Here is a 25,162-nt window from a genome sequence, read left to right as displayed (position 1 = left end):
AACGGATATTTTTGATTTATAATGAAAAATAATGCCGTTAGGTTGTAGAAGCGATATCAACTTTTTGTATACTTTCTATCGCGACTGTTGATATATTCAAGTAGGTAGCAATAAACAAGTCTGCGATATTTTGAGAGAGTAGTTTGAATCCAGTTTCTGTACAGTACGAAAAGAAGAGAAATGAAACCGGAAGCCGTGACAACGTGATGAGAATGATGATAATGAAATAAATACAATTAATTCAAAGAGAGAAGACAACAGCATCGAACACGAGTGAAACTGAATTGTAAACGCCCTACTTGTGAGTCACGTGGCTAGGGTCAAGCATTTTCGGTGTAACTGATACTACCAATACCGACTTAATTACAACCCTTAATCGCGTATGTTTTTTCCTAATGCTCTGGCACTTCTTCCTCGTGATGAGCACCATAAGCGAGCTCGTGAGCATCGTCGGCGGACCTTCCCCAGTATCCGGAATGGTCGTCCTCATGTTCGTAATGATGTTGGTGTTGGGCATGTTCGTAGTAAATCACCTTCTGAGGTTCTCCTTTATGCTTGAGGTCGAGCCAGAAGCGTGCGAGGTTCAACAACAAGCTGAGCAGAGAAATGACAAAGAATTTCACCTGCAGATGGGCGGAGAATAGTTGAAGGAGGAGACTCAGCTTCGCTTTCAGCACCATCGCGACCATCAATATCTTCTGCAGTGCCTTCTTCTTCTTTTTGCCAAACTTCTTCTTCCTCGCTTCACCTGAGATATTGACAAAAAATTTCGACCGTTTATTCATCTTTCTACTGCATATTTCATGTATCTTATACAGAAAAAAAAAACATCCAAGTCACTTGTCGGCGATCGATTTCAGTTACAGATTGAAGAAAGATACAAATCTTGATATCAAAACATCGAGTTTTGTCAACTGAACCGTTTAATGAACATGTATAAGTATGCCCTGAAGAAATCTTGACTCGTTTGAATTCGAGATCGATAAGGTGAAATTTAAAATGGCGAATGAAGTGTGACGTATGGAATTGAAAATGAAACAGGATCCATTCCCTTTCTCCTGCACGGAAAAAATGATTATCTACCTACACGCCGATTTCTCTGCAATGACCTTGATGCTATTTTTTTGTTATATCGGTTTGAGATAACGGTTTTCACCATTCTTTCTGACCAATGGGTTCATCATAAGCAGCTAAAATACATCTGAAGGGAAACATGTTGGCGAATGAAGAACTTTCATTCGACCAGCAACGCACGGCGCCCGATAAATGGATACATTACACGACATCGGAGGAAAAAAATTCAAAGTCAACACCCGGCAGCGCGTTCAAGTGAGGCGGGTATCCGGTTTATTGAGCCAACCGGGTCGACAAGGCGACGTGGAGTGTGATTATTAATTCGGTATATCGCGGTTCATGTGGTTACGCCAATTGAATTATAACTTGGTACGTACAAGCATGTGACGGTTATGTCCCAGATACCCAAATTCATGAATTCGAACAATCGTTACCGTTGCACCTGACTGCCGATTTAAGGATGACTCGGTCCGATTGTCAAGCAAAAAAATTTGGGGAGAGCGAAGAGGAGCGTTTTCAAAATTCTTTAGCAATGTTAACGCTCCAATCATAGAAATATATGATATAATAAAAACAAGTTCTAATACATCAACGGTTTGAAAATAGGTTTTATAATTGGAACGTTCAACATAATTTAACTCCGGTGTTTTCGATCCGATTCCTATGTTTTTCGACTCATCTTGCTCACTGACCAGACACCCAGAAAACGTTTGAAAAACTAGATAGAAATTTTGAAAAACAGATCTATGTTATCCACTCTAGAGTAAAATAACTGTTTGTAACATTTTCTGTTCCTTTATGATTGGTAAACAATACAAACTGAATAACATCAAATTTTTATTAAAATTTTTTTTTTCGCGGTTCATTGGTAAAACCTTTTCTCGAATTAATATTGCACCTCGTGCTTTGGGAATTTGCTTGGATTCATTTCTATCGCATAGTAGTAATGTTATTTCGTTTAGTGTTTACTATCTTGTTTCTATTTTCTCAACTTTTCATTCAAACGATCCTTCCGATTCATCCTTAAATAAAGGCGATCACCACCCACATGATTTCGGTGGACAGTTTCGATATCAATTTATGAATGGAACGACGCCGGAAGCTGCAATTGTACACTGTACATACAAGATATACCTACTGCGTGTAGACACAGTTTTACCGTTAATTGTGATGCATGCAGGCGTGCTTGCACACAAATATTCCTACTGTCGTCTGTTTGCCAACACAGTGGACAAGGAGGTAGGCAGGCATCAGGTACAATTAGGTATAAGGTATACTCAGCAGTGATTTTCATACGTCGGTGAATTTTTACGATCGGTTTGACACATAAACCGAATTCCAGTCCCATGAGCATTCAGACGAATTTCCATATGGCAAGCGTGCTTGTGATTAATTCTAACACGGAGTAAACGAATCCCATCTGTCGCCTTATATTCTGCAACCTGCTATGAGCGATGCAAAACCGTGCGGCCGACGAATATCGAAGAAAGTATCATGTCGACTCGCGGATGAAAGCCTGAGGGTGTTGAAGATGAAAGAAATAAAATTAAGAATAGAAATTTGATACATTTAATCACATGTGTTTCTTACATTATGCATAAATGCATGTATTAATCGAGCGACACTCATTGTCAGATCTTTTGGTTTTAATTTGGTACTCTTGACTTTCTTTTTTTATTTTATTTTTTGCGACTGTCGTTTGGACGATATCTACTTTTGACGTGCAATTTAATTTTCGATTCAATGGACTCGACAACTTGTCAGATTTCTGTATATATATATATAAATATATAGACTATTGTTTTATTCTTTGATGAAGATAAAAAAATAAATCGTGTAACTCTCGAGTCAGAGCACTTGAAATAAAATTATTCGAGACCCATGTTTCACGCCAAAATAACACGTCACGTCTAGATCCGCGATCTACACGTAGCCACTAGACTACTGTACACCAACTGTCACGAACAGTTGAACTGTAAACTAACCGTGAGAGATGAAATTTGAAATTTTATCTTTATGGGACCTGAGCCCACCGATACGCCCTCCTTCTCACTTAGCCCCGGGCTTCACGGTATGGTGAAGTTGACATTACATCTCATTCATATTCCGGCTACCTACTCAGCATTTATAATTCATATTATGAACCTTTCCGTTTGAGCGCATTTATCCATGTTTGTTACGTGAACCTCTCATTTTTAATTCTCTTCATCCAAATATATATTCTTGGATGCTTTTTCAAGTAACCACATGACGTACACCGTGTACTTAACCTCGATTATTCTTATTCGTTGTAAATTCTAAATATACCGTATAACTCAACGTGAAATTGGTCTTCATATCTAGCAGCTATCCGTGTATAAGAATTCATTTACGTCAAGTTTGTTAAACGCTTATTATGACCCACAACATAACCGAATGTGACCTCCTGAATGTCATTTATACGTATATGTATACATATAAGAAGGGAGGAGTGATTCAACTGCAAATTTCTTTTCTCATTTCGATGAAAACTGTGAACGAAATTATTCACAAACAGGGGGATAATCCGATGTTCGATTTTGACCTTAAAAAAACTAGTCCATTCATATTCTATGGTTTCTGCGAATGAAAGTTGTTCTAATTGTGGGCGAAAGTCTGATCTTAATGGTCACTGTTATAAAATATTGTCCCATATATTTTAATAATTCGAGTTAAATTGTCGGAATTATTCTATCTTTCCTGACAACAGAAAATCAATATGATGGAACGCGTACGATAAGAAGAGGTCGTCGATCTTGTCTGTAACGGATGATCATTGACTACGAGGCGTGAGAGTGATGACGCGATGCATAAGCAAAAACTCGATACCAACACGATTTATATACCAACAGACACGAACCTTTCTCCGACTCCATAAATAATATATTCTTTTCTACAAGCGAACGTTCGCACGCGTGTTTTCGGCTACTAATTTTACGATTGTCCATCTAATCGCGTGATTAAGACTCTCAGTAATTTGCATGATTGCCCGTGAGCTGTCTGGTGAAATTATTCTACACGCATGCAAAAGGGTTTCGTGGAACTTACGCACAACCGATCAACGTTATTCCATCTTTCGTACTTCGCTCAGGGTTTGTTTCTGAAATTCTTTTCCCCATTTGTAATTATTCTACGTGGGACAAGGAATCGAAAGCTTACGCAACGGGGAGTCCCAAGAACTGGGGACCAGCAAGAGTCGAGGAATATCATACCGGGTGAGATCATTCACACGAGATAAAATAACGTATATAAGGAGCGCGTTGAGCTTCCACCACACAACCGGTAACCCGGTAACCCACTTGCTTATTTTCTGCTCTTTCGTCGCTCACGTGGCAGTGGGTTTGTATATTAGACGCGTCTCTGTTTCTCTCGGTCGACTTTGGCCATGCCCTCTGCGCCCTATCCCGTTTCTCTCATAGCTTCAAAATTCCCAGATCATTTCAAGTTCACTACGGACGGAGTCATGCTCTTTACACAACGTGGTAATCGCACACTGGCGCCCGGTGAGAGTTAAGCGGTTCCAATACGCCTCTTTGTCATTTTCTAAATCTATGGTCCCGCGTTTCAGGTCCTGGAATTCAAACGACGTCGATCAGCAGTGGAGTTTTTGCAGGTAAGATGCAGGGTGGCCACAAACTTTTGGAAAAAAATATTACATGACATTTCCAGGTTTTCCTAGACCTAAAATCTGGGTTTCCCTCACATTTTCCCAGTTCTAGTAGGTTACTAAAACCTAAATCGTACAGCTTCACTCTATAGTCGGTTCAAATTTAGTTCGAATTAAAGAAAAATATAATGTAAAAAAACGTGAGTTTAAGCCAAGTTATCTTCTTGACGAAAAAAAGGAAACTTTTCACCTCAAAAAGTCATTTCTAAATCCCATGATACAAAACTGATGTTTTCAGTTTTTTCCGTGACCAAACTAAAAATCTCCTAACAATTCCAACCCCTTTTAAATACCCTGACATTACCAGGTTTCCCAGGATTTCCGGAATTGTGGCCACCGTGGAGATCATATAAAGCAAAGCTGATTCTGTGCTGTCGCCGAAAGTCTTTCGTGGGTTGAAAGTGAAGACCAAACAGTGGGTGAATCCTGAGCGAACTGGATGGGATAAACTAGTTCGATGAGTGGTATAAACTAGGTTCAATGACAAAGTATGCGGTATAAAACACTAGCACGTAATTTCATTACGGTTACAACTACAAAGTCTTTGTTCGGATTGTAATGTTAGAACGATCATAGACATTAACGGTTCAAGTCTACCTGCAAATGGTAAGGTGAACCTCAATTGATAGAAGTAAATATCAGAGCGGGACCCAAGCACGACCCACGTGGTGTATTTTAATTCTGCTACTGGTACATCCAATCTCGATGGGTGAGTATATACTTTTCACCACCTGATTCGAGACTATCAATTTCTGAAAACTACCGCCCATCAAGTCGTTTCCGTTCGGTTTTGCTTGAGCGAAGAAAAATTACGTGTGGTTTGTTCTTTCAACGTCTAGACTACTCGTTTTAGTTCTTTTGTATGTGATGACAAGAACTCTCCGAACCGAGGCGACCAGGATAGATATAATAATAGGTAGTTAGAAATCATTGATCACGTTTAAGGTTCAAACAATTATAACATCCCTTTAAATTGTTCCTTATTAACAGACTCGAGAAGAAAATTACACAAGAAGTGGGATATTGATATACTTTCTTTTTTAGCAATTTCCCATGATATTGAATATGGAATGTTTTGTATATTAACTATAGGGTGGTAATCGATATTTCGAGAGAAGAGGTTACAATTTTCAGAACATCTGCAAATTTTAAGGATTTTCAACTATTATACATTTCGTGTTACTGCAGTGCACTGCAAACATTTTTTTCTGCATTCCTTTGCTTGAAACGAAGCTCAAAAATTTCTGGTTATGGAAGTAACAGAGTCCAATCACAGAATTGTTGGTACATACATAGAAGAAAGAGAAGATGTATGAAGCACCGGATAACGCAAGTAGTTAGAAAATGAATTGTGCAGAGTACAGCAACGTGTCATATATGGTGAATGGATTACCGATATCTTGAGAGTCCTCAGCATCCTGATCCTTGACCGTCGTCTCTTCCGTGTCTGCGTCGGAAGTTAGGGCCTCATCAACGGCCTCCATACCTTGAATGAGAACGTTCCTCGTGTCTGCGATGACCTGACTGATCGGTGTTTCCCTTGGCTGGCCAGGTTTGGCAGGGTCTTTGCTCTGCATCTCGTCGAGTTGCGCGTCTATCCTTTGAGAGGCACATTCGATCACGTTTTCCTCGAAGAAGCACGCCAGAGTCGAGTTCTTGGAGTTTGAAGTTGCCGTGGCGAGAGCTACTCCGCCAAAGAAGAGGACCAGGGTCACGGTCCTGACAGCTGACATGGTGGCTTGTTTGTAGGTAACAGGAATCGTTATATCTAACAACGCGATAATACTGTATCCACCGCGTTCGAAAACGCGCACCAAGCTTTTTTCTTCACTCAAGAGAGCCGAGGATGTAGTGCAGCAGACGTGTCGTCAGGTTGTCCATATATCGAGGAGGTGGTGATCCCCCTCCACGAGGATCAGAATACATACTTCCTACCTACCCACCTCGCGCTTTCTACTGCGGCATCGCGCGACGGTGCCGCGGATCGAGGAGGATCATCACCGACTCACAATAAGACCCACATTGCCTACAGGAACTTCCGATACGGAGTCAGGACGAATCAGCATTCAAAAAACAAAAAACTGGAACATTAACACCCAAGTGGATTAGTAAACTGGCAATTACAACCAGGTAATCGAGTCATCAGTTATCCGTTGAAAACACCGGTATACATGCACACATTGTTATTATGTCGTGTATAATAGCCGTTATGCTATGAGCTGTTGTCGCTATTCATCATCGCTTAATTCGCTCATGTTTAAGGTATTCATCAGGCATGAGAGTCGAAGGAGCAATCTCCCGAGAATACTGAGAAACATGCGAAGGAAGGAAGTAAGCAAGGAAGTACGGATGGCAATTAACGTTTACATACATACATACCTAGAAACGCTTGTGCAACGCGGACGCTGGACACCTGCCTAACTGTATAATATATCACTATGAACGGTCCGGCAGTGTGACGCAGGCCATCTTAATCGTTCACTGTGGATCACAGAATGCAGATAGAATCCGGGCATAAGTATTGCTCAAGGCTGATATATGACAGGCCTTCAAATACTGTATTTGAAACTTTTGAGAAGCAGCCCGTCTCTCTTTATTCCTTATCGGTGAATATCTTCGATTAGTTTCCTACTGCTCACAATCTCAACGAGGTGTCTTGATGAACGTTTGAACTTTGCGTAGTATAAGTAACACACAAACCAGCTTCTAACTTGTTGCCCCTAAAACGGACTTCAACCGAGTCTCAGCACTAACGCTAGGCGTGCTATGAATGTGGCCCGATTTCGTATAGCTGTCATCCATTGCCTAGATTTAATTGGCATTGGCAACTGATGACCAGCCGACGAACAGGGTGCAATAATAATTACAAGAAACTGAGCTGCGACGCGCTTTGCTATTTTAGGAATGAGAAATTTTTACGCTGGACGCAGTCGCGTATAAAAATTTTCGAAACGCTTATTGGATTACAAGGGTTTCCTTCTCTAACAAGACGGACCACACTTGGAAGCAGCACGTTGACCGTGAATTTTGTAATCGAACGAACATCTGAAGAACTTGGCCGTGAATTACCGTCATGTTGTACGTAGCTGTGATAACGGATTGCTACATCAAAATTGACTGCATCTGTGGAAATAAGCATATATTTAGATAAGGTGCTAACACACCTCAGGCATTGAGGTCACGTGGGTATTACTGATCGCAGTGGCCCATGGTTGTTCAGAATTACGGTGTTTAGCGGCAAAACGAAGATCCAATATTAGAGTTCTAAGTTTGACAGAACAAATATTTATGTCTCTGTACTGCAATGTGAACTCTTCAGGATCAAAGGCCCGCATCCGTAAGGTACGTTAGTGTTTCTGACTGAATGGGGGGGTCGGGTGGGGTGAAGAACCGAATATTATTTGACTTGTGAAAAGCAGAAAATGAGAAACGGCACGGGTCCGTAAATGCGTACTAGAATTTAGCCTGGTTTCACTCTACCTACATTTGATCAGCTCTATGCTACTTAACTTACTAACCGGCTTCTATTCCGCCACGCGCTCTATACTCACCCCACATTTCACAATCAGACTCCAGGCGATACACGCCAAAGCGAGAACTTCCAGCTGCCTCGGGGATGATTTTTGGTGCACTACTAAGGGTGTGTTCCGAAATTAGTTTCTAGTGCTGCTAACAACCGTTTACCCCTTTTGCGCCGCCGAGTTTGTGACTAGCTCTGTCTCTATTCTAGGGATTTTTTCGCGCTGCAACCAATTTCGGAACGCAACTTAAATATCGATCTAGAAGTTTGTTCGATGAACATTTTCGCAATCGCACTGCAACTTTATCCTTTGCAATTCAGAACCGTGTCCACAAGTGGCAATAAAAGTTTACCTTCACCTTTCTTCAACTGTTACAACTCTTCCTTTCGTACCTTATGATCACTAGATAGTTATTCGTGCAGGTCCAAGGTGTAGATGCGTTACGGCACGTTACGGCTAACCACGATATTCATTGCGTACCTTAATTATGATACTCACTTTCTCGTTAGTGGTTGTAACACTGCCATTTCAAAGCCACAGGGTTCATTTATGGTGGTCATTTTTTTCGGAAAAAATCCCCGACTTATTGCCTTCGTTAGTGCTACGAATCCCCAATTAAAATACGCCCAATTTTTTGATTTCTTTTCAATGTAAATGATGCATTTCGAAATTCGACAATGTTAAGAAAAATTACACGAAAATATCTAAATATATGTATTAGGGTGGGCCTTATTTAGGGCTCGGACTAGTTTTTCATCATTTACCTCGCAAATCGGCTCCAAATAATTCAAAAGCAATTCTCTGATTTTTCCAGATCCCATCTCACACATAGCTACACTTTAATAAGACAAATTTCCCTAGGCTTACTTCACCGACCTTATTAATTCTATAATAGGGTTTATATGCTAATTCAACCGTTTAAGGCTGTCAGAACTGAACCCCTAAGGATTACCTCCCCCCCTCCCCGCTCCAAAAAAGGAAATGCTGTAAAAAAAAAAAAAAATGATTTCTGCAAATAAACTTCAGGGTTGATTTGTACCCTTTTAACGGCCAAATTAGCACGTGAGAAGAAATACATGTCTGATGTTTTATGACACTTTACAACACGTCACAGAATTTTAAAAGATCGGTGAGGCAAACTTCGGGTACAACTTTTCTTGCAAGAAATTTTGCATTGGAATATTAAAAAGTATTCGGCGTTGATGGGACTCGATTTTCCAGAGGGGTTGAAATTGGAAAACGTTGAAGTACACCTTCGAAATAAATATTTAAAACTACTTGAACAGAAGTTTTACTTCTACCTTTATATTTTATGCTATAACGTAGGAGGAAAATAGTTACAAAATTCTCACAGAAAGTAATAAACTGGCCAAGTTATTATACAGCACATAATTATACTTGAAGTAACAGGGAATCGTTCGATTTTCGTATTATCAACGAGTCGCGAATAAAATTCTGCTGCAATTATATTTAGTTGGGGAAAGGCGAAACTGCGAGACTACCCGCAATGAATATCTTATTAGCATAGGTGGGACATGTTTTCCAAGTTATATTAACAATTCAAGAGGTCGATCGAGCTCACGGGCTACACTGAATATATACCTAATTAAATATGAAAATATAAAACTCCGCTTCGGATGGCCGAGGAAAAAGTGGCTCGAAGCATTTTTCCACGATGCCCCGTTCTTGGATGACCATCGATGCCGTAGACAAGACGAAGTTGGGTTTAATAAACGGTGAAGCGATGAACGTAACTTCGTACGTTTCATTGAACCGCGTTATTCTGAAATTGACTGGCCTGTACCCAAAGAACCTACCGCGAACTTTGGCGGTCGCTTTCTTCATGCTCCTTATCGTCGTCCCACAGATTCAACAAATTTATCACTCCAGTGATCTCAGTGTTATTTTGGAGACAAGGTTTGTCTGGAAATTCGAAGAAGACGGATCCAAGTCTGCAATGACTTTTGTATCGCGAATTGACAATTCATGAGTAAATAATCAAAAACTTTCAGCTCCGTCCTATTGACCATAATACTCGCACTTTTGAAGATGATTGTTTGGACGTCGAGGAGAAGAGAAATAGACGATCTGATAACGTTCATGTTCGGTGAATACTGGAATATGGCCAAACAGAGGAGCGAAACCGGGGCGTCATGCTTCCTTGGATATGCCTCGTAAATAAAGTCCTGCCCACACGGTGCATTCACCCTAGCCATTATTAATCTAACATTTTTCGACTCTACCCGTAAACAGATTCGCCAAGAAATTCACAAGGTGTTACGTTTTTCTCGTTTTCAACGCTCTGCTCGTCTTTTACACCTCACCGTTGGTCCAGATTTACAACTTCGACATCCAGGGCTCGTCGAATAGAACTCGACCTTTCTTTTTCCCTGGTATGTATCCCGAGGGATGGACGGAGTCCCCTTTTTACCAGGTAAATACGAATTGTTGTTTTTTGTTGTTTTTTTTTATTCCCATTGCCCGCGAATTCTAGTCCGAATCAGTCGATGCGATCAATGGTTCAAAAGTTACAGCCAAAAACTAGCGAGATCCTGTCGTATTTTCTCAACTGTTAATCCTACGATGTTTTTATTGTACTTTTTGAGCTCCTGGGGGTTCATTAGGCGAAAAATTCTGCCAGAAAGCGATCCTACGGCAGGAAATTTTTGAACCTCAAACATTGCAAAAAAAGTGAACTTTTGATTTTTCCCAAAACTTTAACCGATTTTGAAAAATGCTAGAATACATTTTTTCGTTGCAATATATCTACATATAGGTACATATAACTCAACGTCTCTCCATCTGTCTGTCCGTATGTTCGCTTATAACTCCGGAATTACTCAACTGATTTTGATTATTTTTTTTCTGTGGATAACTACAACGTCTAGGTAGATTTTGGGCTATATTTTGTTGCAGCCAGATCAATAGTTTTGGAGATATAACGATATTTGTAAACTAATTTTCAAGGTCTTGATGAACTCTACAAAAAAGTTCACGAGATCATATGGCCATGTACAATAGTTTTTCCACAAGAAGTATTTGAAAATATTCACGGGCGGAGATGCGACTGGCCGCTAGTCATCCATATATTCAAAATTTCTGTTTTTACTGTGCTTACTCCGTAGCTAGCACTCTTGTCACAAGTTGTCGCAACGATTGCCTGTGCGGCGCTTATTTTAGCGGTCGACACCCTCATCGCGACGACCCTTTTCCACACGTGCGGCCATTTTAGAATTCTGCAAATTAATCTCGAAAGCCTTGGCGACAATGTAAGCGAAAAAGAATAGCCTATTCGCTGCAATTATACGTATATTTCTACGCGGTAGTTTTCCTTTTTCTTTTACAGACGATAAATCTGACTGAGAAGCGTAAAAACGCGGGATCTTTAACGAACACGGCGAGACAAAAACTGGCCACTTGTATTAAACACCATCAAATTATACTCAAGTAAGTTACTGCCGGAGAAGGTAATGTTTAAAAAGAATTAGTGAATAACCTAGAACCTAAAATATCGAATTTAGATTCTCCAAGAATGTGGATCGTTTGTTCAACCCCATAATGCTGTGCCAGGTATTGGCCAGTAATTTAATCATATGCTTGGTTGGACTGCAAGTGACCTCAGTGAGTTTGCAACGAATGAATGGATTTGAATCGATAAACTAATCGGTTTAACACGTTACATTGGTTAGAGGTAATTTTCATTCTCTTTGACTGGTTTCTTTTTCATGCAGGCACCGACGGATCGAAGCAAAGGCGCAAAGTACTTTTCCTATTTGATGATGGCACTTTTTCAGCTAATACTATTTTGTTTTCCTGGTGACGGTTTGATAAGTCAAGTGAGTAACTAACTAACCTTTAGGCCGCCGGAAAATTTAAATATAGGCGCTATGGAGCAATCTATCAAAATTCTGTACTCAGGAGTTTTTGAGGTCGCTGATCACGAATCTTAACTCGAAATTTTTTAATTCACCATGGTGGGTTCAATATGGTTGCATAGAGTAACTTTTTGAATTTTTTTCCGTTAGATTGACTCCGCCATCTTGAATTTCCAAAATCTGATTACAACTTTTGAATTTTTCCCTACCGTTAACCGCCGGAAAGCTTAAATATATAAGCTCTACGTGTGATCGGAACTTTGTATAGCTTACATCTGTGATGTAGGCACACTATTTAGGAATTTTCTAAGTAGATTAAAGCTCATCAAATTCCGTCAGTTTAAAGGCTAATCAGGACCTCAATAGTGTTATAAATTATTATTGTAGTTAGTTTGAAAATTGGTTTGATAATTTATGCCAGACATTGTACAATCTATTTTTTATGAACACTATTTAACGCGCAGAGTTTAGCTGTCAGCGAGGCCGCCTACGCGACAAAATGGTTCAAGCTTTCAAAAAACTTGAAAACAGACGTGAGATTAATCATCGTCAGGAGCCAAAAACCGGCTAAAATTACTGCCGGAAAATTCAACGTTATGTGCCTAGAACACCTGGCCACGGTACGTGTAACAGGCTCCCATTAATGTTAAGTATTTCTACAGTCGGTTACTTTTCACACATGACTAATACGTTCTGAAGTCCCGTTTCGATGCTTTCAGGTACTCAGCGCCTCGATGTCGTACTTTACGGTATTACGAAGTCTAAGTTGAACGATATTGACTTTAGCAGGCGAGATTCAGCCACTGTAGAAGTTACCGGACAGGTTTAAAAAACATAGGATTCACTTTTATTTATGTTAGTATCAAAGTATAGTATTTACATCTAATTCCACGAATCCGACACAGTGTAGTTAGAAATAAACAAGTACTAGAACAGATTTCTGACATTAAACAGAGACTGATCGTGGAAAAAAGTCCTTACAAATATGGACCCCATCCTACGTACATCTGGCAAAGATTGTCAACGTTAGTTGCTTCCAGTATCAAATGATTTGTTTGTCCCTCAACGCTCAGGTTCAATGCAATATTATCTGCTTTCTTTCCCTGCGATCTGAGCAGGCCCTTCAAACGTTGTTCGATATTCTTTATGTTCTCCACAGCCTGCAATGATACAGAAATAATGTATACCGAGCTTTTTTCTTGATGCTTGCAAATTTCGAATTGTTAATTAAGACATTTTTTTTTGGACGTCATGGTATCACGATCCCTAATTCTGAAGGTACAGAACACTGTCGGTAAGGAAGTGCTGGTCAGAATGACGAGAATTCATTGATCGACTCCCTAGTAAGAGGCTCACCTTTTCATTCGTTTTCTCTGCTGCGTCTGGCTGATTTTTATTCCAGCTGAGCAAGGGATCGTAGACGAAGGGTGTCAGGACGCTAACAAGAGTCGTGGCTTGTTCCCTGAGAACTCTCATTGTAGTTTGGCAGGCCCTTCTGAACGGGCCTTCGTACTTCAGCGGTCCCATGGCCTCAACCATGTTGTTGGTCAGTCGAAATGGGACCCTTTCTGGCCAGTCGAAAAATTCACCCTGGAAAGGTGATGCGCGTTATTTGCATGTATAACGAAAACTAGAGAAATTCTTTTAAACGGTATAGAATAAAAGTCGATTTAGGTGAATAACGAATCGCGTACCCTGTTGAAAAGACAATTAAAATCCACGTGGACGCAGTCCCCGCATTTAGAGTCAAACAATATATTTTCTCCGTGACGATCTCCGAGACCCAATATGTAACCAACCATAGACATAACTGCCGTTGTCCTGATATACGCTGTTCGGGCTTCGTACCTGAAAAAAGTGTGATAACTTTGTGTGAAGTAAAATGGATATAACAGCGATTTGAGACCAAATTTTCAATCATAAATTGATGAACTACCATCCGTATGGGTCAGGGAAAGTTAGGCGAAACCATTCGCCGAGAACGGGAGGATGTCGGGGTAATAGAACGTCTAAAAATACTTTCCGCTTCTTTTCCAAAGGATCTCTGAGTTCTGCAATGACAATAAAATTCGTTAGAAATTGATTAGTACTATAAAACTAATGGGAGATAGAAAATTTTCATATTTTTCACGTACGGCACATAACGTTCTTCAGCTCTCGAGCCGACATGGAGTTTCCCCTTTCTTTGTAAAAATCCAAAAGAATCGGGCGAAATCCGACCAGATTATGAACCCACTCTATCAGGCCGCATTCCTCGTTAAGCGGTACCACGCTCTGAAAATTGAATTGTGCAAGTTTTGTGAAACAATTCTTATAGGCATGATTCTAAGACGAATATTCCAAGCTTTTCCACGATTCGATTTGCCAGGTATTGTTACATTTCCAGTCGACTTACGTATGTCCGAATGTACAGCCTTCTCTGACGAGATTCTGGATCTTTTTGCAAGTACTTGTTAACGATATCATTGAACTCCATGAGTCTAAAGTCTCGGCGCAGATCGTCTTTCGGTTTACACATGAATAGATACTGCCTCCCATCCGATCCTCGCAGCGTTATCCTACGCGGTCTTTGGAGGGACTGCATCACCATCACTCTGTCTTCGATACCAACGATGTGTGCCCACTGACTAAAGAGATTGAAATGAAAATGTTCAATCAACATACGAATTGACAAGTTCCGAAGTATTTCTTTGATACTTACGTAGGAAATGGATTGTGGGTCTCGATCGGTGTTACTTTCGAGGGTAAATGAAGCTGCCTGAATTTTGTTGTCGGTATCATGATTTGTCCAAATTCCGAGGAAGCCAACAATCTTGGTAGATATTTGGACAATGCCGATACTGTGGTCGAAGCAGTTTTCTGTAAAATTGAAGATAGAGTTTAAAATCCCAGTTCAATTAAACCAGCTCATTGATTCTAGTTCATAATATTCCAAACATACTTCCGGTATTGCCTTGTTGGATAACTCAATGAGTCGTTCCCAGAGCCTATTGAAATCCTGAATTAATTTTGTATGTCGCGAAACGCGAAGGTCCGGATGGTTGAAGATCTCTTGGCATCGTTTCTGCCTAACCGGATAAGCGGACTGCGGAAAGACGGAATCGGTTAACAGAATGATTACAGCAGCGAGGCATTGTTCACACTCAAGTGGCACTGATGTAGCGATTCTGATATATTCTTACCTTGAAAACTGCGGCCATCATCCACAAACAATGCTGAGGGTAAGCGGATATCAGTTTAACCAATATAGAGCACAATGTGTTCTGTACTTCCCGACACGGATGGCATATTCGCGATACCAATTGGCTGAAAGCTGTGAGCCACATGAACGTGGGAAGCCTTTCAAGGTACACCTCTGTGAAAAAGTTCGCAAGTTATTAATGCTAAATTGGCGACAGGTCGAAATTGATGAATCTTGAATGGAAAAGCTTACCAACAAGCTTGGTCATCTTTGTAAGAGCATCCTCGCGAATTTTAGACGAACCGTTTGAGACCTGAAGACGAGAGGCAAAGTCCAACCAAATGGTAAGGAGTCGAGGCATGGATTGATGAATGTACTTGCAGCCATACTGCAGTGATTTTCCGTAGTAGTTCATCATGTGGATTTGCAGGTCTCTGAATAATTTAAAACCAGACGTTAACAAATTTGTACAGGGTTTGTTGAAATCGTTATTTTTGAAGGTTTCTACTCAGAACAAACTCACCTGCCCTTTACGTCTCTCTCCTCGTCTGACATTCGGTCGACAATGCTTTCGTAATAACGAGCACAGGACAGCAAACTCTTTTCCCAAACACGCCAGACCTCTATGGCCTCCTTGTAGTTGCTGATGTTACCGTCAGTATCTACGTTCAGAGTTTCGTCGTTGTATTTTGCGTAGAGCAACTTAGCCTGTGCAAATAACACAGATGTCAGAATAATCATATTTCACAGTGAACTCGTCTCATCGGAGAAAATTCGGAAAAAAGTATTCAAACGCAGACCCTTGCACACTGCCGTCTTTCCTCCACACAGGAATCCGGCGGCATCTGTTTGTAATGAGCTGAGGGTTGAAAACAATTAGCGAAACACCGTTTTAACGTTGTGAAAGCTTCTTCTTGACAGCCCTTTTGCCAATACAATTGAGCTTGTTCTATGTACAATTCTTGAGGCGGACAACTGTCGCTGGCAGAAAGTATGTACATGTAAGCCTGCTGGTACAATCTTGACCTGAAGATAAAAATTTATCGAACTGTAATGAAATTCTGAGAAGATTTTCAATCAAAATTTTCGGTAACCTTGAACGGATTACAAAATTTGCAAAAGAGAGAGAAATAATAAATTGTTAACAACATGATGCAACTTACTTTCTTGCGATCTTGGCACTCTTGAGCCATATTTTTCCAATTTCTTGTTTCAGAATTGAATTTTCAGTTTCAGTAGTCTGTCTTTGTAACTGAACAGCCAGGTCAAGGGTTGCTCTTCGCATGCTAAGGACGGATTCGACTCCCCTAGAAGCTCTGACCAGCTGCCCGCGCATTTCCCATTCGTCAAATATATCCGGCAGCTGTTCAGGATTAACCAACATTATGGCGGCGGCCTTTTCAAACTCGTTCAAAATATGTAGCCTGTAACAAAAGGATTGCTTTATAGACCACCAATGACGAAATCTTATAGGATATTTTCAGGAAGGTGAAAAGCCAACAATAACATCACACAGTTTATTGTAATTCTGAATCACAAACTCACTTCATTATCTGAGGATAGCTTTGTTGATAAGTTCCTTGTCTCGAGGCTGCTCCCAACATGGAAACGAGTCTTTGTTTTATAGAACTAAGATCTGGCGGTAATCCGGCGATAAATCCGTTCAGAAGCGACTTCTTTGCCGTATTTTTCGCCATATCGTCCAGCTGTGAAAAATCGGCAAGACGCCAGAATATCTCATCATCTACAATCAGAGGCTGCAATTCAGGTCTGAAACAGACGACTGATATGAAAACTTAAAGTGGCGAGAAAAATTTGATTATTGTCAGGCCCAAACACAGCGACTCACCTGTTGTTAAGAATCCCCTCAGTGATGTTTGTCGCTGTAAAAGGGTGATCGAGACCAAGATAACACTGCACCATCCCTTGCAAATATTTAGGCTTGACGTTTTTCCCTTGGGCCAATCTTTCGTAACATGTCGCAGCATCCTGCCAGTATGTAGAGAATAATTTCGATCACTTTTTTGCTGGGGTTACACAAGGCCAACCAATGTTTGCTTTCTCATATTTTACTGTACCTGCAATTGTCCACTAACTTCGTGAGCCAGTACCAGCTGCTGAAGCGTAGGAACCTCGTCCTGAGTAGCCAGAATGCCTGAGACGCCATCAGGTTCTTCGAGCTGGGCGTATATTTTCTAGAGGAGGAACAAAGAAGACTGTAATTTCAAGGAATTTTGTCAGATAACTTATGACGCTTTGTAAATTTACCGCTAGTAAACCTGTTTCCATAGACTCGGCAAGGCCTTGATTACTAGATGTCATGTGATCCTCCAAGTACATCAGCGATCGATGGTATTCCTGAGTTTGGTAACAACCCTGAGCCAGTATCAGGCTATTGAAGGTTTTGCAAAAGCCTGTGAAATTACGAAACAAGGAATAAAAAGTTTTTTCTTTTCTCAATTCGTTTTCAACAGGTCGTAAAAATTTGAAACACCAAGTTTATGTAATCCTTACGTTTTATGGAACGATACTTTTCATCACGTACCGATCTTCTCTCTCTCAGCCACCTTTGCAAGTGATCCAAAATCGAGAAAACGACCTGTTTGAATGTACCGAACAGTTAGAGTCCAAATGAATAATTTCGAATGTACATTTTATATGAGACAGTTCTGTAAGTTTTTACTTGAGAGCAGTGAATCCTTTTATCCTCATCCGAAATTCTTGTACTATTAGTTGCGGACTCTGACTGATAACGAAGGGGACGTCTGTCGACTAAATTTTTGTCCACGCTTGTCTGTTCGATAACGTTTATCACAGCTAAAATTTCGTCTCCAATCTTATTGCATTCACCTGGATTTCCATTTGCTACTATATGGGCTATGAATGAGAAGATAATTTTGATATTTACACAGATTCTGAGTGCAGAATGCTCAATGGCAAAGGAAATGCAATTTATGCATGTATCACTTACACACAACATAGGGGATGAATAATACCAACGATTTTACATCCCGTCTAAACGCTGGCCTGCAAGCTGCTATTAGATTTTTCAAAGCAGAGTCATGCACACTGTCGGACATACTGCATATCCAGTTATAGGACCACTTGTTGAACGTTGAACCCTCTTCAGATCTGAAGGTCGATAATAAAATATGCAGAAACAAAACAAGCTTGCATATAGTGGCAAATTATTTTTTAAACAGGTAGCGATGTTTCGTTGAAAAGAAGAAAGGTAAAGAAACACACCCATAGATAGGATGCGGATATTCGTTGCCATCTTTGATCGTAGTAATCTTGTAATGAGAGTTCAGAAAGGGATGAATCATTTGTTGTATAGTATTCGGAAACTGCTTCCAGCAGTGGCGATTGGTACCGTCTGGAGATATGCTGTAGGTTTTGAGGATTTCCTGAAATCATCATACTTGATCACGTTCAAAATCTAACATTACTAATTTTCTTTCACAGTGTTTATAAGTGGAGTTTAACGCCACTTTTTTAGTGCATTCCTTTTATTCCAAAAGCGAGATTTCAGACATCATTTTATTGTCTATGTGTATTGAAATGGATTGACAAAAATACATAAAGATATTGTTTTTGTGGCATACCTGTATAGCAAGAGCGAAGCAGCCCATGCTTTGAGTATTTTTTTGCGACTGAAACGCTCGGACGAGACAGGTAAGAGCGAGACAAGCAAATTCCTCGTTGGTTTCAAAGATGAACTTGGATTCGTCTGAAGTGAATTAAGCCTGAGATTAATAACTCGACGCTCACAAGTCGATAGGCGTTAGAAAAGTGCTTTTGATTTTGAACTAGTAGAACAGAGTGCTTTGATAATCCATATTCTATATTCACGGTACCTTTTGATTGGATCCTGCGGGGTAAAAGACTCGGTTCTACCGCACCCAATTCTCCGAGACATTCGCCCGAGGCCAATCGAAAATTTTCATCCTTGTCCCTGCACCCATTCAACAGAGTATCGAGCAGCTTTAGGGCGAAAGAATGTCAGCCGTTAGAAAGGTTCAAAAAATACTGTCAAGCAATTAGAAAAAACCCAAACTTACTTACCTCTACGATTAATGGATCCACGACATTCCCGCTAAGAATCGTATCGTTCAGATGACTGCGCGAGTCTGCGAGAAACTTTTTCAAATATATGAGAGCTTTGTATCGTATTTCGTGCGTTTCATGCACCGTGCGCTTCAACCACATGCTCAAATTATCCTCAAAGTTATTTGGTCTGAAAAAAAAAACTTGAGCAATCAAGTTTTGCAAAGTTCTTCAAAACTTGACCTTTACGAATTTTATACAACTCAGGCACGAATTTTGTAGCTAATCAACCGGTAATTGAAAAAACAAAAAGGATAAATACTAGGCTTGTTTTATGGGTCAGATTACCGAGTTGAAGCTATGTGTTGTTTGACAACGGCTGCTATTTTTTCAGGTACTTTTAAATCGTCTATGAAAAACAGCTCAGGAATATAATCAGCGACTTCTCTGTTCCGTTCGATCACAAGGTACTCCATCATGGCACTGGTTTCATCAGGTCGACGTTCGAGAAGCGTTGCCAATGATATGAAGATCGTCGGAATCAAGGGCCCTAGATCTCCTACGGCGATACTGCAACGAGAAGTGTGGCATTCAACGAAGAACGAGAATTTCGCAAACGGCAGAAATGGGGAAGAGCTCACTTGTGCAAGAAAGAGTCCCAGGCGTCGCAAACTAGTTCTTGAAATCCAGGCCTGCTGAAACTCAGCGAAGTTCGTAAAGTGCCGAGCAGTTTGAATCGCAACGGAGTCAAGTGCCTCTCTCCCATAAACTGCATCAAAACAGCTAACGATCCTAACGCTAATTTTTGTACAGTTTCGTCTGATCTAGAGCTCAGATTACTGTCCAGATTGACGAGGACTCCGTGGAGTCTTGGCTTCAGGTAAGCTGCCTGAATTTGAAATAAAAAATATTAAAGTTTCCAGGGTTGGTCCAATTACTGGGTAGAAGATGCGGCGACTTACAACATTTTCTCTAGAGTCGAACTTTCCTTCGTACTCCATGTCGAATTGAGAAAGCACCTCGAGATGCTGGATAACGTCGACGATATGGGTATGAAAATGCAGCATTAGCTCACTAAATATTCCCTGTATGCGGAGAATGCAAAGTGTAATACGACGCTGATGATAAAAATATAATATAAGCGAACAATAATAACTCACCATGAAAGATCTGCTCATAAGATCGCTTATGCTGGTCTTGGTGATGCTTTCTATCAACAGAAGGCACTTTTGTCCCGTAGATTTATTTTCATTGATCAAAACGTGAGGACAGATGTATTGAAAATACTCTACGAACATGTCCTTCTCGGTCATCGTTATGAGCTCAGCCATGTCGCTGCACAAGCATCTAACTTGAGGAAACTTGATTACCCAAGGAAGTAGAGCGCAGATAGCATAGTTTCCGTCCTTGTGCAAGAGCTGACGAGAGCCTTGATACCCTACGCATTTAGCAGCTCTGTGCAAAGATGTGGCCAAGTTGTAGGAGTGATTGATGCAGTTGCGTACCGCCATTTCGATCATTAACTGTAAAATAACAACTTTTGGTCATGTATTCAGCGAAAGACATTATCAAAGACATAAACCTGTTGTTCTTACATCTAGAAATCCTCGCTTGTAGCGATGGTACAATAACTTTGGCGTAGTTTCATGGCACGCAGCGATTTCCTGGAAAGCAGCGACCGCTGTTGATATTACTATGGAGTTTGAATTGGTGTGAAGAATCGTTATCAAGAAAATTTTGAGCAGTGGTTCCTCCATGCGATATAGATGCTCTCTGAAACTTGGGACGTTTTATGAAAATACCAGTCTTCGATAAGAAACGTTTATTGCTTTTTCACCTCACAATAAATTTCAAGCAGATACCTGGCCACTTTCTGAGCAGTTTCGACGATCGTGAGATGTAAATCGAGATTTGGAGATGCAAGAACACTTTCCAGAACTTCAGTAAGGACCTGCATAAGCAGCGTTTCAAACTCTTTCAAATCTGGGGAAGCCCATTTCGACTCCTCTTGAAGTTCGATCTTGTTTTGTATAACATAGAGAATTGCTTTGCCAACATTTTCACGCAGTTTTTTGCTATCGTCTCTGATATACGGTAGCCATACTCTCGCCGTTGTATTGCTATTGAAGAATTTAGTGTGATTAGAGAAAGACAGAAAATTGCGAGACATGAGCAAACGTTGATTCGTCGATAGTGTAGCGAAGAGTTTAAATTGCGATAATAAAAATCGCTCTACTTCAAAAGGGACATTGCAGACTGCGCTCTGTTTTTCCCCGGCAAGAACCTTGTCACAATCGGCACATTTTATCACCCATTCAGTCGAGCGGTCAACCTCTCTGAAAGTAAAAATTTCACCAAATAATCGAATGAAACAGAACTTTTGGAATGTTGAAAAAATTTGTGAGCTACGAATATAGCAAATACCTCGCGAGCACTGCTCGACCGGAAAGCAGACAAAATATTCCTCCCATACATTCGGCTGCGGCTAAACGCAACTCTTCCTTAGCCGAAGCTGTGGCTAGATTCATTATTTCTATTACAGAGGTGACGGAGTAAGATTTACCTTCCCCGATGGCAAACTTAAGGTTTCTGAAAGTAATTTTCTCGTTTTTAGTACTGCAGAATGAAAAAGTACACGAATAAGTGAATTTGAAACGGGATTCTACTCTGGCCATGATCTTTCTTTGAATTACTTGAGCAGAATCGTCCTTCAAATCATTTTTCACGGTACGAAGCAGCTTACCTAATAGCAGCGACTGCCAGCTCAACGTAGTCGGAAATGACGCAGATTTTGATGAGCGGAAGACGTTTTTCGAAATTTCCAAACTGGCAGAGAGTGTCCAAGGATTTTATTTTCATCGTAACATCCAAGGATTTCGCAGCAGTGACAATTTGCTGTCGCACGTTCACAGATGACTGTCCAACATGTGGCAGGGATTCTAAGAGAACTTCGTGTAACTCCACATTCTTGACTTCTCTGTGCCTGCAGAGCTGATTTATATTCTCAAAAATTAAAGTTTGGTTTACACTGGATTTTCCACGCAGTTCATTTATGAAAATCAGAGCTATGCTTTCAGACTCTCTTCCATAAAATGAAACATCAATATTGGCCTGAGCAATCTGGAAGTCGAGCCAGCTCGAACATTTCAGAATTTCTAAAGTGAAGTGGAATTCTTTACGTTGTAACTTATCAGTGAAAATCTTCCCCAAGATACTCCACGTCTCGCTAGTTATCAACGAATTCTGTTTAAGCTTAGCCATCGAAGATTCAATGTCATTTAACACTAGGTGCTGCATTATCTCAAGGAAACCCTTTAAAAATCAAAAATAATATCAATTATTCAGGGTACCTATTTACGGCGCCTTCTGCAATTTCGAGACATTATTAATAAACGGTATTATTTAGAGAAAAAAAATGCTTACTGTCCAATTCTCAAGATAAATAGAACACTTGGTTATATCCTCGGGAGTACATGAGGTTGGATTGTCCAATAAATAACGTGTGACTTTGGCGCACGCCGCTTCTCTCAAACGCTCAGAACTTACTGTAATTCACTTCATGATTCAATACTATTCATCAGTTAGTATATTCCACCTTATTCAATTACAAATTGCTTTTAAACTTACCATCAAAATCATTGCAGATTGTCAGATCAATGACTTCATAACAGAGGCTGGTGGCGATTGGAGAAGTTTCGATCCCTCTAACAAAATTCGTCAAAGTTTCCGCCCATACTGCATCTGTGCCTGCCGATAGTACACCAAGATTTTTCCAGGTAGGAATAAGCTTGACCATCTCTATAGTCCGGACTATGATTATATATTTATCCTTGAATGAAAAAAAAATACGATTGTAAGGAAAATATGATACAAATATGTACACAATATGGAAAAAACCTTGTGTTCGTATTGACACCTTTGGTCCAATTAGCGATCGTTCCATCATCTGCGTTGCTATTTTTAGTGCAAGGAATTTTACATCTGGAGAAGAATCGACGATCATTTTGAGACACACATCCCACAACCTTGACTGATTCCATTGTGTAACACCAATCTTTAAAATGATCTGCAAAGATGAAATGATGGGTAAAATGGGATCAGTGATGCAATTGAAATTTGAAAAATTACATATTGTAATTAAAATGCGACGTAAAACTTTTTCTTATATATATCGACAGATTAATTCTGCTCTTGTTTCAATAAATAAATAAAGAAATTAGTTCATTGAACAAATCTTTTATACAGACTTGTTATTCATTCTACTATTATGACTTGCTCTGGTTATCGAGTTCTACTATTAACCCCTTAATATTACCTTTGAAATAGAAATCTGCAGAGATTGTAGCCTTCTTTCAGGAATCTTAAGCGGCAAGGAAATGAGATCTAAATAACCTATAACACCAGACTCTGCCTGGAATCTGGTTATCTCCATCTGATCTCCAGGCGTACACTTTGCTTCAAATTTTACAGTGTCTGTAAACATACAGACACTAGGTTATTATATCGCATAGTTCCTTGACTTTCAAACCATGCTATTAGCCAATGCCAGAAAACATATTCCAAACTCCTTTAAACACACCTTCCAAAACATCCAGCAGCTCTGAAGATATTCGATTAAAATTAGGCGGGTAATGTGTAGCTAGTATGCGCAGCATACAAGCTTGTACTTCTAAACTGCTAGAGTGCACTTCTGTACTAAACGGCGCACCTGATATGTAGAACATCGTTCCAAAAAGCCAAATTGTGAATTCTGCAATGAAATAGGAGAAGTGATTCTTTGTAAAACTTTAACGCTTTCATTAATTTTTTTCTTGGTGTTGATAAGATGCCATTTCTACCTGTATACTGTCTCTCGAGATTCTCGTAGTTTTCTCCACCCGATTGAGGGGGAACCAAGACATTCGTCAGGTTGGCAGACCCCTTGAGAATAGAACCCAAAATGACGCGAATCGTTCGTTCTGCCGTGTTGTTTTGTAGGTCCGACAATATCGCGACCAAAGGGTTGTTTATCACTCTCCATACTGTTTCTGCAGTCGCTACGCTGCTGTTAATAGATGAACTATAATAACGAATGTACAGTTTGAATGATAGGGTAAAAGAGGATGAAATTACGTCTGCTGATATTCGAATTTAGCAGTGACTAAATAATGTTATATACAAGAACTGAAGGGATTAGAACAACAAAAGAAAAAATTTCACAATTACAAACAAAGTTACATCTGCCGATGTTCGAATTTGCCGGTCTCCGAATAATGTTATATACTAGAGTTGAAGGCATTAGAAAGACAAAACTTACCTGTTACTCGAGTTTGATAATTCGGCAGTAGTCTCGCTGCTCATGGTTCTTATTTACGGTTCCGTTTTCTTTGCCAACTACGAATAGCTTCGTATTGACGATACGAGGTGGAAGGTTGAAGGTTGAAAGGGGCTCGCATTAACAAAGAATTTGCTTGACACATGCGATGTTTTGTTCAGTCGCAAAGAGCCCATATTGCCATCCTCATAACTAAAGCAAAAAATTCCGAAAATTCTTGTTATCATAGAATTTATACCCGTACTCAGCAAATACCACAAACGGCTGCTTTGACTGAGGACATATCCTCAGTCAACGACGGCTGTAGAGCGATTCCACGATTGACAGGCCATGCTGTAAAATTCAAACTGGTTTGGTCGCGAAGACGTCGGACGTCATTAGAAACACAGCGGTTATACTTGTCGGTAATGCAGTTTCAGCGCGGACGGTAATTGTACCGACTGCTGGTAACGCTCGTACAATCAG

At 40.2% G+C, this 25,162-nt stretch overlaps 3 protein-coding genes across 5 annotated transcripts; 1 reads left to right on the top strand and 2 right to left on the bottom strand.

The window, feature by feature from the left end:
• Positions 1-275: 275 nt before the first annotated feature.
• Positions 276-6,631, bottom strand: LOC124411781. The gene is made up of 2 exons (XM_046891200.1): positions 6,153-6,631; positions 276-748 (listed from the first exon to the last, which is right to left on the bottom strand). The coding sequence occupies exons 1-2, from the start codon at positions 6,490-6,492 to the stop codon at positions 393-395; spliced, it is 696 nt and encodes a 231-aa protein (XP_046747156.1). The 5' UTR covers positions 6,493-6,631; the 3' UTR covers positions 276-392.
• A 3,078-nt stretch (positions 6,632-9,709) lies between these two features.
• On the top strand, positions 9,710-13,033 carry LOC124411163 (odorant receptor 13a-like). Its single transcript, XM_046890110.1, has 9 exons — positions 9,710-10,197; positions 10,293-10,454; positions 10,534-10,714; positions 11,406-11,549; positions 11,627-11,727; positions 11,802-11,901; positions 12,012-12,116; positions 12,620-12,775; positions 12,875-13,033. Exons 1-9 carry the CDS (start codon positions 9,956-9,958, stop codon positions 12,923-12,925), a joined length of 1,242 nt encoding a protein of 413 aa, XP_046746066.1. The 5' UTR covers positions 9,710-9,955; the 3' UTR covers positions 12,926-13,033.
• Positions 13,012-24,936, bottom strand: LOC124411162 (serine/threonine-protein kinase ATR). Of its 3 annotated transcripts, none has more exons than XM_046890107.1 (39): positions 24,680-24,936; positions 24,222-24,427; positions 23,963-24,133; positions 23,699-23,856; positions 23,300-23,449; positions 23,011-23,212; positions 22,807-22,928; positions 22,127-22,695; positions 21,808-21,972; positions 21,246-21,719; positions 20,979-21,162; positions 20,544-20,906; positions 20,346-20,468; positions 20,025-20,272; positions 19,732-19,953; positions 19,402-19,573; positions 19,194-19,320; positions 18,942-19,066; positions 18,583-18,743; positions 18,308-18,468; positions 18,020-18,213; positions 17,851-17,935; positions 17,605-17,750; positions 17,415-17,531; positions 17,186-17,325; positions 16,882-17,106; positions 16,500-16,760; positions 16,137-16,362; positions 15,860-16,044; positions 15,589-15,770; positions 15,338-15,510; positions 15,097-15,240; positions 14,857-15,014; positions 14,551-14,782; positions 14,291-14,429; positions 14,092-14,206; positions 13,850-14,003; positions 13,512-13,745; positions 13,012-13,315 (listed from the first exon to the last, which is right to left on the bottom strand). In XM_046890107.1, exons 1-39 carry the CDS (start codon positions 24,721-24,723, stop codon positions 13,133-13,135), a joined length of 7,440 nt encoding a protein of 2,479 aa, XP_046746063.1. In that variant the 5' UTR covers positions 24,724-24,936; the 3' UTR covers positions 13,012-13,132. The 3 variants fall into 3 exon arrangements, with proteins under 3 accessions (XP_046746063.1, XP_046746065.1, XP_046746064.1); XM_046890109.1 differs by having other exon boundaries at positions 20,979-21,156; XM_046890108.1 differs by having other exon boundaries at positions 24,222-24,424.
• Between the last annotated feature and the right edge of the window lie 226 nt (positions 24,937-25,162).

Source organism: Diprion similis, chromosome 10, assembly GCF_021155765.1.
Source record: "Diprion similis isolate iyDipSimi1 chromosome 10, iyDipSimi1.1, whole genome shotgun sequence".
In the NCBI taxonomy this organism is placed as follows: Eukaryota; Metazoa; Arthropoda; class Insecta; order Hymenoptera; family Diprionidae; genus Diprion; species Diprion similis.
This window is presented reverse-complemented; position numbering and strand designations above follow the sequence as displayed.